The 17193-nt window shown below is 36.8% G+C and overlaps 1 protein-coding gene across 2 annotated transcripts; it reads right to left on the bottom strand.

Annotated features, from left to right (window-relative positions):
- Positions 1–6930: 6930 nt before the first annotated feature.
- On the bottom strand, positions 6931–17185 carry dohh (deoxyhypusine hydroxylase/monooxygenase). 2 transcript variants are annotated; one of them, XM_052094462.1, is made up of 5 exons: positions 17067–17185; positions 9961–10328; positions 9792–9868; positions 8979–9228; positions 6931–7720 (listed from the first exon to the last, which is right to left on the bottom strand). In XM_052094462.1, the coding sequence occupies exons 2-5, from the start codon at positions 10229–10231 to the stop codon at positions 7404–7406; spliced, it is 915 nt and encodes a 304-aa protein (XP_051950422.1). In that variant the 5' UTR covers positions 10232–10328; positions 17067–17185; the 3' UTR covers positions 6931–7403. The 2 variants fall into 2 exon arrangements, with proteins under 2 accessions (XP_051950422.1, XP_051950421.1); XM_052094461.1 differs by lacking the exon at positions 17067–17185 and adding an exon at positions 14037–14193.
- Between the last annotated feature and the right edge of the window lie 8 nt (positions 17186–17193).

Here is a 17193-nt window from a genome sequence, read left to right as displayed (position 1 = left end):
AACCATTAGAGAGATCACAGATCACAACATGTCACTCGCAGACTAACCAAGCATAATTATCATTACGTAATCTCTTATTGGAGATGTTTTGTGCTGTTACGTTGTAAAGATAAAAAACAAATTACCAGCCAACCCATTATTCTAACAATAAACAGGTGGGTGTAGAATAAAATACTCAGTCAATTGTTTTGCCATGAAGATTCAAGTAGAGCAAACTAAATACTTTTAATAATAATTAAATACTGAAAAAAAATATAATAGAAATATAGTGCACCAGTAGTGAAAAAAAATGTGGAAACACTTTTTATTATTATTATTAAATCATGCAAATTAATTAAGAAAACAAGATCAACAACAACATTATATTACATAAAATTACAGAACCTAAACTTTTGTAGGTGATAGCTGTATGAACTGTATATTGTTCAAACAATGGCTTTTTTGGTGTTTATGAGAGATTTAATAAAAATAAAAAAATACCAGAAACACTTTGATACTCACACAAGTTTGATTTTGCAGAGCAGAAATGCTGAAATTTATCTTGCTTTTATTTCAAGTATATTGTAATCTAGTTGACGCTATTAACTCTGGGTCGGGAGGGTAGGGCGCACAGCTTATACCAGTCTGATATAACCCAGATGGCTGGCATTTCTTCTGTGCCCTCCATGAGTACTTCAATCTTTTCAACTTTAATCATGGCCTCCAGTTCAGTGCTGGTGTCTGGAATCCAATTTACCCTGAACTTATCTTGTCTTTCCCAGGGATACACATCCTCTTCCACAGGCTGCTCTCCGAACAGGAAATCTGCATGGTTCTGACAAAATATGGCGAGAGTGTTCAGCTTCATCTTGCCATTTAGTTCTTTCACTATGACAGAACTGTCATGTTTTTATTCAATAACAAATAATTAAAAAATGATTCACATTTCACTGATAGATATTCTTTCTTGGGATGTTGAAAGCTATTATAAGTATTATGTCATGAATAAAACTAAACAAACTGTCAGTCAAGCATTTACCAGTTAAATATAAAGTGTGTAATTTCTGCATCAGTCAAACAGAGAGCCCCGCCCCAAACTCACGCCACTCAATGCATTTACATGCACTTTAAAAGTTTGAATTTAGCCGGACAAAAACTATAATTTATCTTTTTTAAATTATCTTTAAAACGAGCCCACACACAACATAATCAAATGCATAGATCAGCAGATAATCCATAGAAAGCATACTGTGCACATAATGTGCTATCTGGGTAAAAACACATTCGATTTTCTGGATCAGATGACTTCATCAGAAATTATTTAGTACTTTGTCCAGCATCATGGAATGCTAAACCAATCATATTAGGATTCATCGCTGCAACCAGAGGTGGAAATCATTCAAATATGGGCAGAGAGGATTGTTCACTCTAATTACAATGGCTACCAGGAGATGGCGCCAAGTACATGACACAGACTCGATGGCTCAAATAGAATGGAATTTTTTTTATAAGCCTTTCATTTTGGGTATGCCGTTGAAACAGGAAATCTTTACAACACCCTCAGAGCTTAACAAGTTAAACTGAGATGTGAGAAAGTATTTTAACATTGGAAAAACATATACATTGCCTTTTAATAGGAATTTTTGAACAAATAGCGGTGCATAGAGGATTTGTAGTACATGTGTACAGTTTTTTTGTCACATACCTGCAAGATCGTGGATCAGATCTTTGATGAGGTGTTTTATGATGGCGAACAGAGTGATCAGTGTCACGCCAGCAGAATGTAGATGACATGCTTGGGTAGAGTAATCAGATTTTTTCCAGGGGTTTATAGTCCTTGAAAAACACATCCTCGTTAAGAGGATTTTTGTTGTTTTTGTCAAAATCCATAAGTACTTTCTTTTTCAACTTCACAATAGCTTGATAGTTTCCATATTATTCCTGTTGATCAGTGTGAAAACACCAAGTAAACATTTTGACATGAATCATTATATATTTTTGAGACTATTCATAAAGTTATGATATTTGTATATTACCTGTGTACTGTCTTTAATTGGGTCAAGGACATTGTGCTTATTTTTTTGTCTGGATCTATTATTACTTGATTCAAAAATACATTCAAAATGCAATTCATACAATGACTTCAAATGCAATATACCTCTTTGAACATAGGATGATAAAATTATGTAATTAATGAAAAGAAACCCTTATTTGGTAAAACTTTACAATGAGGTTCCATTTGTTAATATTAGTTAATGCAGGTATCATGAACAAACAATTAGCAATACATCGTTTAAAGCATTTATGAATCTTTGTTTATGTTAGTTAATAAAAATACAATTGTTCATTGTTAGATGATGTTAGTTCATAGTGCACTGACTAACATTAAAAAACAACATTTGATTTAAAAAACATTTATTGGTGTAGGTTGAAATGAACAATCAAGATTAATAAATGTTGTAAAAGTATTGTTCATTGTTAGTTCATGTTAACTAATGTTGTTAACTGTAGTAATTCAGCTTAATCTTTTATTTTTGTTATTTCTTAATATTATATGTAGTAAAGCTAAACGTAATTTCCTTTTCAAAAATATTTTTGGCATGTGAAATGGTACAACCCCTCTAAAACTAAATGTTTATTCATTTAAAATTAATTATGTTTGTAATCAAAACAAATCCCAAAAATTAATTCAAGGTGTAATAAGTAATGATAAGCTAATCTAAATAAATATTCAATACATTTTTACTTCATGGTTGCATTACCTGTCAAGAAATACCTTTTTTTTTTTTGTTCAAAATTACATGAACCCGAAATGAATACAAATATTGCATTTCTATAAAAATTTGGCACATGCATTTTAAACGAGGCGAGAATTATCTCAGACACCCTTATTTGTCATTGACTCAATTTGTCATAACACAACATAATGCTAAATTATTGTAAAGTCTGGATGTCATTATCAGTAGCCACGTTTAGGGATGTGTTAGAGAGATACTGTGTTGTGTACGTACCATTCGTTAAGCTTTTTTGTTCTCCTCATTTACAGACACCTGTCACCCTCCAACTTAATTCCTCGCTTACCTTCATTCTGGCTCTCTTGCTGATATCAATTGCTCCTCAATTGTTTTATTTACTGTTGCATATTCACAAAATCACAACAAAGGACACCACAAAATGCTAGGTCAGATGACAAGACTTCATCAAACTCAAAGTACTTAAACAGCAGAAGACAATCAAGATAATGTTCTAAGAAGGCTTGAGCCTGGATTTAGTTTTTTCTAGTGTCTACGTCTTAACACCAGCTGTTGTACTCTGAAGTACAATGGAGCCAGGGACATCAATATATCAACTGTGTCAGCATGTGTATGGGCCCGTTTTTGTTTAGACATTTCAGATCACGGTTAGAAAATGACCCTTTGTCGTTACTGAAGACGTCTTCTTAGAATGTACCATTTTCAGCTAAATCAAACACCCCTTGAAATGTTTGATTTTAAAGGGAAAGGGTTTCAGAAATGTTACCATACGGATCACAGTCCAGGATGTACAAATTGCTTGTAAATCCAAGTAGGTTTCAGCTTTCACTGAGAAAGACAAACAAAAGGCATGTCCTCTGTCTTCATTGAGCGCTTTACTGGAGTCAATGCATATTAAACATGCTAATGAGTTCAGAGTACTCAGGATCCCGAGTACCATATAAACAACCCAGTACCTTCTATACTTTATTCATTTATTATTGAGGCAATCAGATACATGCAGAAGAGTCAGAAGACTGACAGATATTCACTATGTGAGTGCATATAAAGTATTTTAGGATATCTGCAATAAGAACTTTTACAATTGAAAAACAATGGTTAGAATGGTTTACAAAAGCAAAACACACATTTTACTATAGACTTCAGCACATTATAAGCTTCCTTTTTGGGAGGGTAAATTACATCAGGCCGAAATGAGCACAACTGATGAACAAAGATGACAAAATTGCCAATTAGTTTAATTTCTGGAAATTGGGGAGAGATTAAGGAGAAGATTTGGGGTTGGAGACAGAGGAATGAGAGGGAGAGAAGAGATTATTTATAAATGTAGGCCTATTCATTGACACTTAAAAAACTTCATGATCATAAGATGTGTTTTGGAATAACACAGGTCACACAGAATAATTCCCTTCCGGTCCTCTTCCGCAGTCAGTATGTACCTCCTTTGTGTGTGTTTTCTCTCCCTCATCCCTCTGTTTGGTTCTTCTTTCTCTTCATCATCAGGGTAAGGGCCAAGGATCTAAGTGGAAAGTAAATGTGTGCCAATATTTAATGCAGTCTAAGATTAAAAAAAATTCTTAATTCTGTTTTAAAGGTCAGCGAATGGGCTCTGAAATAGCCTGATATGACTCTCTTAATCCCAGTCTTAATCCTTTGGTTTACATCTTGCTGACTCTGATATTCCAAGGCTGGTATTTGCAGCTGTCTTTCGTAAAGGTGAAATCTTTTACTCAAGGGTTAGCTATTCTGTAATCCACCTAATCCTGTCAGAGATGTTACTAAGGACTCTACATTTGGAGTGTGTATCTTATAAATTGTATATTAAATTACAGTTCTTTCACCAATTATATTCTGTTAATATGTGCCATACATTTTCCAATTAATTTCAATTTCCCATGCATGGAAAATTAAAATTATGATGATTAAAGAAAATCTAATGCAGGAGAAAGAGCAAACTTAGCTGTATTTTGTTTCCTAAATTATTATTATTATTTATCTATGTGGATGGGAACAGTAAGTAACCCATACAATTATTTTGTACCATCAAATTAAACTGAAAATGTAATATTTAACTAAATAAAATAATTAATCAACACTACAATAATAACACTGGTACCAGTGTTTGTCTTCCAGTAAAAATATGTAAACATACTTTAAAACAATTTACTTGATAATCAAAATTGTGTAATATCTTGATGTTTGTTTTTCTTTTCTCATTGTTTTTCCCCTTCTTCTTATTTTAAGCATACCTTTAAAAAAGTTTTTAAAAAAAAACATTGTGAGTTTATGCTTAAAACAAGAAAAAACTATTGGTCAATTGGCAAATTTAAGTAAAAAAAAAAAAAACTTAATTCAATACATAAGTCTAACAATGTTATGCAATTCGTTTTTTTTTTTTTTTTTAAGTATTTTTAAAAATTAGTATTTTTTTGTGTATTTTTTAAAGTAAATTGATCTTGTTTCAAGGATGTTTAATTTATTATTATTGATTTTTTTTGTGGAAAACAGGACAAAATACTGAATTTATTTATTTAGTATTAATTTTTGGCAGAAACCAGCAAAATATCAATGACAAGTTTGTAATCCAATAATAAACACTACAGTTCTTGACATATTAACGCAATTAAGGCAATTAAACCCAATTACACCTAGAACATTAATGCTACTCACTCAAACAGGAACTTGCTCTAGTTTGGGTACATCCTCAGTCTTCTTGCCAAAGTTCCAGTAGACAATGGTTAGAGATGTGTTGGCAGTCACTAAGCCGATCAATATGGGATGCATCTCTAGTTTTAGCTGTGGTGGTGTTCTTAACCAGAGGTTGATGCACAAACTTGAGCCAGTGACCCAGACAGATTTCCAGTTCTGATCTTTTATATGTCTCTTTATGAATCATATGATCTATATTTCTCCTCCCCCTCCCGCGATGTTGCAAAAAAAAAGTGCAAGCATTCAAGTCAGCATTCACAAGCACAGATGCCACATTCTTCTGGTAAGAGACATATAAACTAAAAATGTTACCAGGAGAAAACCCTTGAAATTTGGAATCATGGGAAATTTGCTTAGTCAAATTATTCAAATGGAAAAATAAATTCAGATTTTCTATACTAAAATAAAAGAATTATGCACAAGTGCACGAAACAAACTCTACCCTAACCTTCTCTATATAACCTATAACCGTATCTACACAGTTGGTTAAGCAGGGTTGTCTTTTTTGGCTTCATCTTCAATCTTCTTGTGAAAAGCTTCTGTCAGAATGAAGATCCAGTATGCAATGGCGATGGAGGTATTAATTGTAACAATGCCGATCATGAATGGGTGTAGCATGTTTGCAGGTTTTTCTCTGATTGCTGTCTACAGCCTTTTTCTGCTTTCCATCACTTTTAGTCTTTTTCTGTAGTTTGGTCCAGCCTCTCGCAGCAGTAAGTGGTCTTCTCTCCTCCCCCAGGCTCAAATAAGGCTTAAAAACCTCAGAGCCATTGCTGAGCACAGAACATTCCAGACTGATCACTTTCCACCAACATTATAATCTAGACATCATCACTAAATTAACAATGTACTTTTGTCTACTTAGGAAAACAAAACATGCAATACCCGGCTAAATGTTTTATGATTTTTCTTTTAATCAACCTCAGAATTTACGTTTTGAGATTTTAGGTGCTGTAATTGGTCATCTTTTTATGAATTTTTCACCATTTTTAATTAAAAAAAATTCTTAATTTATACATTTCAAAAGTCCTTAGGAATGACAAGTACAAATGTTCCATAGAGTCTCAATTAATATGGTTGTAAAAAAAATACTAAATTGGCAAAAGGCTGTTTAAAATTGTAGAAGATGGATAGCAGGTCACCCACACCTTCCCTTATACAGATTATTATTACCATTTAATATATTTAAAGATAATAGCTTCAAAAGCATCAGAGTGCAGTGCTTCTTATTTCTGTTTACTTATATTTATTTTGGTAGATATGCTACACAGGTTTGATCGCATAAGGATTAGAGCATTTAGTTTTAATTCTGTGTGTTTATTTGTAGAGTGAGAAATCTTAGTGAATGAGAGACTGCTGTGTGGATTAGTTAGTCATAATGTTGAGTACTGTTGTCTACCTCACACAAGCTCTATCTTTGCTGCCCTAATCACCTCTGTCCAGGGTTGAAGGATTTAGCCACAGTTACATAGACATCATTAAAAAAGAATAAACTTAATTAGTGAGGTCACTTAAATGTTTATGAAGCAGAATCTGCATGTGTAAGGACTTACAGTTCAAGAGAACAAGACAGTCGGTTATGTGGCCAAAGAAATGCATTTATTCTGTACAGATCTTCTTCATACTGGATTTTAAAAGGAGGAAATGTTCAGATTTATCTGAAAGTACTGATTATAGTGAATAGCTCACCCAGAAATACAATTAATTTACTCACCCTTATGTTGTTCCAAAACCATATAACTTACTATGTTACACAAAACAAGATGTAAGGCAGAATGTTAGAATGAGACTAACATTGTGTTCCACAAAGAAAGTCATGCATGTTTGGAATAACGTCAGAATTTAAATGACAGAATTTTAACAAAAACAAGCAGTGATTTACTGTCTCAGTCTTCATTCAAGTTTTATACATGAGCCTGTCGTGGAACAGTAACATGTTCTGGGAAATGTCTGTCAAAGTTTTCACTGGGTGCCCTGCAGTCTAAGAAGTACATCTGCGTATTGGAACTGTGAGCTGTTCTCATACTCCAGCATGTCCAGTGCTACCTCACAGCTCTCCTTCACCACCCGCTCCTGGTCTTTCCTGTAGCGCTCCAAGATCTTTAAGCATGCCTCCTTCCCAATGGAGCCCAGTGCTTCGGCACACTCATGCCTGACCATGGGGTTCTCATCCTCCTTTTCCAGAGCAGCCTGTAGCTGGGGGATACTGGCCTCGTGCTGGATCTGGCCCAAGACATAACCGATCTCATGACGGAATAAGGCGCTGCTGCACTGAAGACCTGGGAGAGGAAGATCATTGTCAAATAACTTACATTTAAAAAGTAATGAATGGTGACTAAAACATTCATTAATGAATAATGATGATGAATGAGCACTCTCCCTTTTATTTCATCCATTTAGAGCACAACAATGGGATTAAGGAAGTAATAGTCTCATTCACCTTTAATTGATTTTAGCGATAATGTTTTAAACTTGAAACACAGACCTAACATGAGCTTTGATGTTATTAAATGATGACATTCCAGACTGATCACTTTTCTGCACGATTCTTGTAAAATTCTTGTAAATTGATATCTATTGTATAGAATAAATTTAATTATTGGTAAATTACTGGATGTGGATAGTCCACATACAGTAAAATTAATAATATTATATATTCAATATTCAAACTTATTAACAGCTGATTTAAATTGACCAAGTTACTCCGTTCGATAAGCCCTTAGGTGGCTAGAAAGGGGACCATTCATCCTGTTAGATCTTCATAGTGATCTTGTTCATGTAAGATCATCGTTAGAGCATTTTTGGCCTCAGTGGTTGCAATTTGGAAATTAAAAACAGTAATTTGCGATCTGAGTTTGTACGATTCGTGAAAATGTTAAATCTACCAATACCCGCTGCATGGCAAATGGTCTTATTAGAGCAAATGCGATAACAATTAAGGTGTTAGTTTTCTATTGACCGCGATCACGTTCCCGCTTAGCCAGACGGGATTCAGTTGATAAATGTTTTTTGTTTTTTTGGTTTATGTAGGAGTCAGTGTTGTGCTGGAAACTGGACATTTGCTGGATTGCATCTCTAAGATAACATTACCTAGTGTTGCATATTGGAAGAAAAGCACTGAGGCTAGGTCGCATAAATGTCACATCATTTGGATTTTCCTGGCAAAAGTGACCCTCTCCCTTCGCATGAAAATCAGTCTTAATAGGCAACCTAGGTAGTCCTAGGATTGGAAGGATTCGTTTTTTTTTTTTTATTGCATTACAAGCCGTTCACACATTGGCAAATAAAATTGCACCTTTAAACAATTTAAAGGCAATGATACCAAATACTAACAAAGTGTATGTAAACTTCTGACCCACTTGGAATGTGATGAAAGAAATAAGTTTAAATAATTAATTCTCTCAACTATTATTCTGAAATTTCCCAAGTTTTCCTATTGTAGGACTGAGCTTAGCGTAAATGTATCCCTAAGAAATACATCCACTTACATATTCAATTTGCAAATAATATTTTTTTCCTCAAAAAAGCCTCTCTCACCATCTCCCAAAGCAAGAACAGCCTCCTCAGTCCCAAGGTTCCTCAAGGCGAACATAGCTCTGTATCGCTCAAACAGGGGCAGGCTTTCGTCCAAGAGTTGCGTCCTCAGTTCTGTGACACTTTTTCTAGGGGCTGGGGGTGCAGGGTCCACAGAGCAGTAGGGGTTTTCATCAGTTTTCTCTGCTGTCTTATCCCCACCGTTCATCAGCCACTCCAGCCTCCGGACTGCCAGTTGACACGTCTCTGCCACCTATAAAGGAACACAATTAACTTAACAAGCCAGATAAAAACATGTGGTGGCACAGCTCAATATGGGTTCATCTCAAATGTTGCTCATGGTAGATACACGTATTTAAAGTGATTGTTCACCAAAAAATGAAAATTCTCTCATCATTTGCTCACCGTCATGCCATCCCAGATGTGTATGACTTTCTTCTGCAGAACACAAACTTATTAGAAGCATATTTCAGCTCCTCACCTACTGGGCAGGGAGAATTTATAGTTAAAAAAGTACTTAAATATTAGACTTTGACTCACCCAAACCTATCAAATTGCTTCTGAAGATATAGATTCAACCACTGGAGTCTTATGGATTACTTTAATGATGCCTTTATATGCTTTATGGAGCTTGATAGCGCTGGCCACATTCACTTGCATATATATATATATATAGACCTACAGAGCTGAAATATCCTTCTAAACATCTTCATTTGTGTTCAGTAGAGGAAAGCCACATCTTGAATGGCACAAGGACAAGTAAATGATGAGAGAATTTTTATTTTTGGGTGACCATTCCTTCAAGAACTACTGTACCTCGATAACTGGATCTTCTGCATACTTCTTCAGTAAATCTAGGACTTTTGGATTTCCAATGGCTCCCAAAGCTTCCCCTTGAGATGATATGAATAAAAAGAATATACTGAATGTGACATCACTTATCTCATCCAAAAACAAAAAAAGACATGTCATTTTTGTGTCTCACCTGCTTCATGTCTGACCATTGGCTCTTGATTAGTGTCTTTCAGCACTGTCTCTAGAATAGGAATGGCTAGCTCATCCCGCATTTGTCCAAGGCAGTATGCCAGCTCATGCTTCAGAAGTGCAGATTCATCTACAAAAGCCTCACTGATCCATTTAATGGCCTCTTGTCCACCAAGATTACGCAGAGTAAAAAGTGCTCTAAAACGTGTTGTCAAGTCCTGCTTGGGGTTGACAAGTATTGACCCCACTGCTGCAATGTCCTTATTTGCCATGAGGAAGGTTTTGATGTGATTGCCTCTATATGTTCTTATGCTCAAGATAAACCACAAGATATCCCAGACAGCCTTTTCTGCACCACAGATTCAGCACCTACATATGCAAGCGAAAGAAGATCAGACACACACTTAGCAAGGTTGACAACTTCTGTTAAGTTGGCACCCCATATAATTAAATCATTACCAAATCTATACCATTTGTTTGTGCTGATTTGTGCCACAAATTAAAAAGAATCTGAATAATTTGTCTATATTAGCATTATGTACAGCTTTGTTCAGCAATGTCACATATAGCCTATATACTGTACAAATGATAATCTGCAGCACCATTTTGCATTTGTTGTTTGATGGGGTGAAAAAAAAAAATCTTTGCCCAAAAATGAATGCTTCAATGATAAACTAGAAGACAGCAAAAACGATAGAGACGGGTGAGAGATTTAATTATATTGAGTGCCAATTAGGGTTGGGTACCGAAACACCTACAGGTGAAACTCGAAAAATTAGAATATCGTGCAAAAGTTCATTCATTTCAGTAATTCAACTTAAAAGGTGAAACTCATAATCATTACAAGCAAAGTAAGATATTTCAAGCCTTTATTTGATATAATTTTGATGATTATGGCTTACAGCTTATGAAAACCCCAAATTCAGAATCTCAGAAAATTAGAATATTGTGAAAAGGTTTAGTATTGTAGGCTCAAAGTGTCACACTCTAATCAGCTAAACACCTGCAAAGGGTTCCTGAGCCTTTAAATGGTCTCTCAGTCTGGTTCAGTTGAATTCACAATCATGGGGAAGACTGCTGACCTGACAGTTGTGCAGAAAACCATCATTGACACCCTCCACAAGGAGGGAAAGCCTCAAAAGGTAATTGCAAAAGAAGTTGGATGTTCTCAAAGTGCTGTATCAAAGCACATTAATAGAAAGTTAAGTGGAAGGGAAAAGTGTGGAAGAAAAAGGTGCACAAGCAGCAGGGATGACCGTAGCCTGGAGAGGATTGTCAGGAAAAGGCCATTCAAATGTGTGGGGAGCTTCACAAGGAGTGGACTGAGGCTGGAGTTACTGCATCAAGAGCCACCACACACAGACGGGTCCTGGACATGGGCTTCAAATGTCAAATGTCTTACCTGGGCTAAAGAAAAAAAGAACTGGTCTGTTGCTCAGTGGTCCAAAGTCCTCTTTTCTGATGAGAGCAAATTTTGCATCTCATTTGGAAACCAAGGTCCCAGAGTCTGGAGGAAGAATGGAGAGGCACACAATCCAAGATGCTTGAAGTCCAGTGTGAAGTTTCCACAGTCTGTGTTGGTTTGGGGAGCCATGTCATCGGCTGGTGTTGGTCCACTGTGCTTTATTAAGTCCAGAGTCAACGCAGCTGTCTACCGGGACATTTTAGAGCACTTCATGCTTCCTTCAGCAGACAAACTTTATGGAGATGCTGACCTCATTTTCCAGCAGGACTTGGCACCTGCCCACACTGCCAAAAGTACCAAAACCTGGTTCAATGACCATGGTATTACTGTGCTTGATTGGCCAGCAAACTCGCCTGACCTGAACCCCATAGAGAATCTATGGGGCATTGCCAAGAGAAAGATGAGAGACATGAGACCAAACAATGCAGAAGAGCTGAAGGCCGCTATTGAAGCATCTTGGTCTTCCATAACACCTCAGCAGTGCCACAGGCTGATAGCATCCATGCCACGCCACATTGAGGCAGTAATTAATGCAAAAGGGGCCCAAACCAAGTACTGAGTACATATGCATGATTATACTTTTCAGAGGGCCGACATTTCTGTATTTAAAATCCTTTTTTTATTGATTTCATGTAATATTCTAATTTTCTGAGATTCTGAATTTGGGGTTTTCATAAGCTGTAAGCCATAATCATCAAAATTATATCAAATAAAGGCTTGAAATATCTTACTTTGCTTGTAATGAGTCTATATAATATATTAGTTTCACCTTTTAAGTTGAATTACTGAAATTAATGAACTTTTGCACGATATTCTAATTTTTCGAGTTTCACCTGTATATGACCGGTATGTACCGGACTGAATCAGAACACAGATTTCGTTGCCACTTAAATACCTGAGCTGTCGTTTAAAATATTTGACCTCTGGTGCGTAAGAAGGACGTAAGAAGCATCATCACCGCACATGATCGCTAGTTAAATTATACTGCATTCATGTGGTTTCAGAATAATTGGAAAAATTATTTCCCGACTGAGAAAATTCACATGAATGAATGAACAAGTCGGAGAACAAGTCGGAACAACAACACGGAAAGTCGAAGAACATGGCAGACAACAGTGATTGGTTGATGGTAATACACTTTTGATTAATGGGGCAAAATCACGTATTGCATATAAATGTTTTGCTAACATGTCATTTGTAATATGGTATTAGGTTATAACGGTTAGTTGCTGTCCATGTAGATTGACGTAGATTAATTAGAAAAGTTATTTATTAACCCTTTTCAGGTAAAGCAATATTTAGTGGTTTCAGGTAATGTACTGGTGCAGTAACAACTCTGGAACAAAATCACTTCGTAATATAAAGCTCTGATAATACAAACATTTGTAGTAACGTTAGTGTCCATGTTGTTTTCACATTCCGACTTAAAAGCACAACTCGGAAAATGAGTCCATCCGAGGAGCGCGTGAATGCAGCAATTACACTTGCTCAGCAGCAGGTTTCTTAGCTAGCTAAAAGAAACGTGCTTAAATTAATGTGAATAAATAAAATGCCTAACGCTAATGTGTGGCTTCGCAAGAAAGGATTCCGACACCGCGACGTGCAACAAATGTTTTACAACAATTGCGTGTAAAGGGGGAAACACGTCAAACCTAATGAAACATTTGAGGACACACGGGATAAACTTCAAAAAGCAGAAGGATGCACCGTGTTCGACAGCTTACGGACATCAGCTGGCAGTGTGGGCGTCCCCGGCCCTAGTCAGACCAACCCTAGCAATGTGGAGACCATTGATAATGACAATAAGTCAGGAGAGGTGTCGTATTTTGCCAGAGAATGCAAATATGGTCATATTTCTGCTAAATAATTGCTCAAATTTGAAGCTGTTTTTTGTATAATATCGACTACTTTGCTTTTATTAGTAGCCTACTGTAACTGTTATTTAGTGTTAAATAATTGTAGTTGGGTTAGGTGGCTTAGGTTTTATTGTGAATGTATGTACATTTTTTATTTTTTTTTATTATTTATATATACTTTAAAGTTTTAATATATTGTTCAATTGAAATAATGGTGTGTGTATATATATTTATATATATAAGCAAGCTGTTTTTTTAACGTCATCCACCGTCTTTATGTGGCACTTTTTTAAATATCGGTTCAGGCACGGGTACCGTTTTAAAAGTATCGATTTGGCACCTGTATTATAAAAACCCCGAACGATACCCAACCCTAGGTGTTTCAAAACTTAGTGAACCGTTAACCGAGATAGCATTTCTGGGCACTGAACATTCAGAGCACACCGTTAATGTCAAAATATGTTGTCTAACTAGGCAGCTCACTAGGTACTCATGGATGATGTTGCACTGTGGTGGAAAAAACTTCCGACATGATACACCCTCTTTGTCTACGCAATAAAATAGTATTATACAAATAAAAGTGTAAAATTTTTCCAAGCTGATGAGAGAGAGCGAGAGAACATCGCATATTTATGCAGCAGTCAATGGGTGTCACTCAGTTTCACATGTGTTCAAGCGTGTTATGTAGCCGGCGGAGTAATGGATTACGATACAAAAGACAACATGACATTTGATTGTTGCAGACCACAAACTTACTGTAAGCGGAGATGTTTTGTCACTCATTGAGTGCTCTCCATCCACCTTTCCATGCCGTCCACGGGAAAAGGAACTGCTTTGCTCTCGTTGTCCAGTGGCGAGTTTTACAGTAGCGCCACCAATTGGATTGGAGTCAACCGCCGTTCGACAACTAAAACCTTGCACTTCTCGCACATTTTGAACATATTGTCAGTCACCACAACTACTTTATTTTCACGAACCCAAAAGTAAACAAATGTTACTCTATCACTAAGAAAGCAATATTTTGGTGGATCCAGTCTTTACTATGTCTGTGCACGAGTCATACAAGAGAACTTCTAAAAGTTAAAGGAATGTTCCAGGTTCAACAAGTTAATCTCAATCAACCGCATTTGTGGCATAATGTTGATAGCCACAAAAAAAAACCTACAATATTCTTTATGTCCATACAGTGCAAGTGAATGGTGACAAGAATTTTAAAGCTCCAGAAATCACAAAGGCAGCATAAAAGTAATCCATAGGAGTATGACTCTAGGGGTTAAATCCTTGTCTACAGAAGCAACATGACAGTGGGTGAGCAACAGATCAATATTTAATACATTTTTAACTATTAAACCACTGGAGATGATTTTTGGAGCTTCAAAGTTCTGACCAGCATTCACTTGCATTGTAGAGCAGAATAATTCTTCTAAAAATCTTCATTTGTATGTAAGAAAGAAAGCAACACAGATATGGGATGCCATGATGGTGAATAAACAATGAGATCATTTTCATTTTTGGGTGAACCACCACTTTAATATTTACTTCCATTGTAACTTTCTAAGTGCCATAATGTAATCGTGATGTTTGGGACATCTAATATATATATATATATATATATATATATATATATATATACACACACTCACCTAAAGGATTATTAGGAACACCTGTTCAATTTCTCATTAATGCAATTATCTAATCAACCAATCACATGGCAGTTGCTTCAATGCATTTAGGGGTGTGGTCCTGGTCAAGACAATCTCCTGAACTCCAAACTGAATGTCAGAATGGGAAAGAAAGGTGATTTAAGCAATTTTGAGCATGGCATGGTTGTTGGTGCCAGACGGCCGGTCTGAGTATTTCACAATCTGCTCAGTTACTGGGATTTTCATGCACAACCATTTCTAGGGTTTACAAAGAATGTCCTGTGGGCGAAAATATCTTGTTGATGCTAGAGGTCAGAGGAGAATGGGCCGACTGATTCAAGCTGATAGAAGAGCAACTTTGACTGAAATAACCACTCGTTACAACCGAGGTATGCAGCAAAGCATTTGTGAAGCCACAACACGCACAACCTTGAGGCGGATGGGCTACAACAGCAGAAGACCCCCGCCGGGTACCACTCATCTCCACTACAAATAGGAAAAAGAGGCTACAATTTGCAAGAGCTCACCAAAATTGGACAGTTGAAGAATGGAAAAATGTTGCCTGGTCTGATGAGTCTCGATTTCTGTTGAGACATTCAGATGGTAGAGTCAGAATCTGGCGTAAACAGAATGAGAACATGGATCCATCATGCCTTGTTACCACTGTTCAGGCTGGTGGTGGTGGTGTAATGGTGTGGGGGATGTTTTCTTGGCACACTTTAGGCCCCTTAGTGCCAATTGGGCATCGTTTAAATGCCATGGCCTACCTGAGCATTGTTTCTGACCATGGCCATCCCTTTATGGCCACCATGTACCCATCCTCTGATGGCTACTTCCAGCAGGATAATGCACCATGTCACAAAGCTCGAATCATTTCAACTTGGTTTCTTGAACATGACAATGAGTTCACTGTACTAAAATGGCCCCCACAGTCACCAGATCTCAACCCAATAGAGCATCTTTGGGATGTGGTGAAACGGGAGCTTCATGCCCTGGATGCGCATCCCACAAATCTCCATCAACTGCAAGATGCTATCCTATCAATATGGGCCAACATTTCTAAAGAATGCTTTCAGCACCTTGTTGAATCAATGCCACGTAGAATTAAGGCAGATCTGAAGGCGAAAGGGGGTCAAACACAGTATTAGTATGGTGTTCCTAATAATCCTTTAGGTGAGTGTATATTCCGACATGTTAATCAACAGAATTTGTTGCATAAAATATATATATATATATATATATATATATATATTATTATGCAACAAATTCTGTTGATTAAGCTTAATTTACATTGAACCTGCAACATTCCTTTAAGACAGACAATCTTAGGAGTCTTCTCTGAATAATGTCCATAAACCATCAATGAGAAAACAAGGACATCTTATTTAAGTGCAGGCAATACTGTTTCTGTGCTGTCCACTTGAGGGGGCTCTCGCACTCCAGCCCTGGGCTGGAGATTGGAGACTTGACTGATCGAGTGGATTGATCAGCTGTTCTTGCAAAAAAGTTACAGATCAGAGAGCGAACAGCCTCTGCGTTTGGATTATCTATATAGAGTGCAGACACATCTGTGGGCTGTGGACATTCATTCTGACTCAATGCTTCAATCCCTTCCTCTTTAAATGTGATTTGATGCTCATTACAGATATTGTGCAAGATACAGCAGGCTACAGCCATCTTGGATACCAAGTCCATTTTACTGTCGTAACACTGTAGCTTTGAGGCGCTGGAAGGCATGCTCAGTGATTTTAAGACAGTGCTTTAGCTGGATGTTAAATGTTTGCTGTTGTTGGGTTAGGTTTGGGGACAGAGGGTAGAACTTTTTAGCTAGGTCTGCTGTGAATAAGCAGCGTCCCAATGGCTGACCCAGAATTTCTTTGTGCGGCTGAGAGCAGAGGCCTCCTTGTTAATGGTCTACATTTCTAAGATCTGCTAAATGGTCATGTCAACTGTTCTGCCAGTAAACCCAGAACAAATATCCCAGAAAGTCCCTTATGGAGACTTATTTTGGAAGCCACCAAGTATTTCATCTTTGCAGGATCTCTTGCCTCGTCCATTTTCAAGTCTGAACGCGTTTGTGTGTGTGATGTGTACAAATAAATACCGTGTAGTGTTTTTACATGCAATTCATTTAAAACATTACCGTTTCTCGATTAGGTGACATTCGTTTATATTCCTCAGATGGAGTACAAGCACAAAGCCGAAGTATCCACAATAATCGTCTGCAGAACAGTGTGGGCGTTTTCAAACCGGGATGGGTGTTTCTAAAC

The sequence above is a fragment of the Xyrauchen texanus genome, chromosome 27 (genome assembly GCF_025860055.1).
Source record: "Xyrauchen texanus isolate HMW12.3.18 chromosome 27, RBS_HiC_50CHRs, whole genome shotgun sequence".
NCBI lineage: Eukaryota > Metazoa > Chordata > Actinopteri > Cypriniformes > Catostomidae > Xyrauchen > Xyrauchen texanus.
The sequence above is the reverse complement of the archived record's forward strand: the minus strand, read 5'-3'. Positions and strand labels throughout refer to the sequence as shown.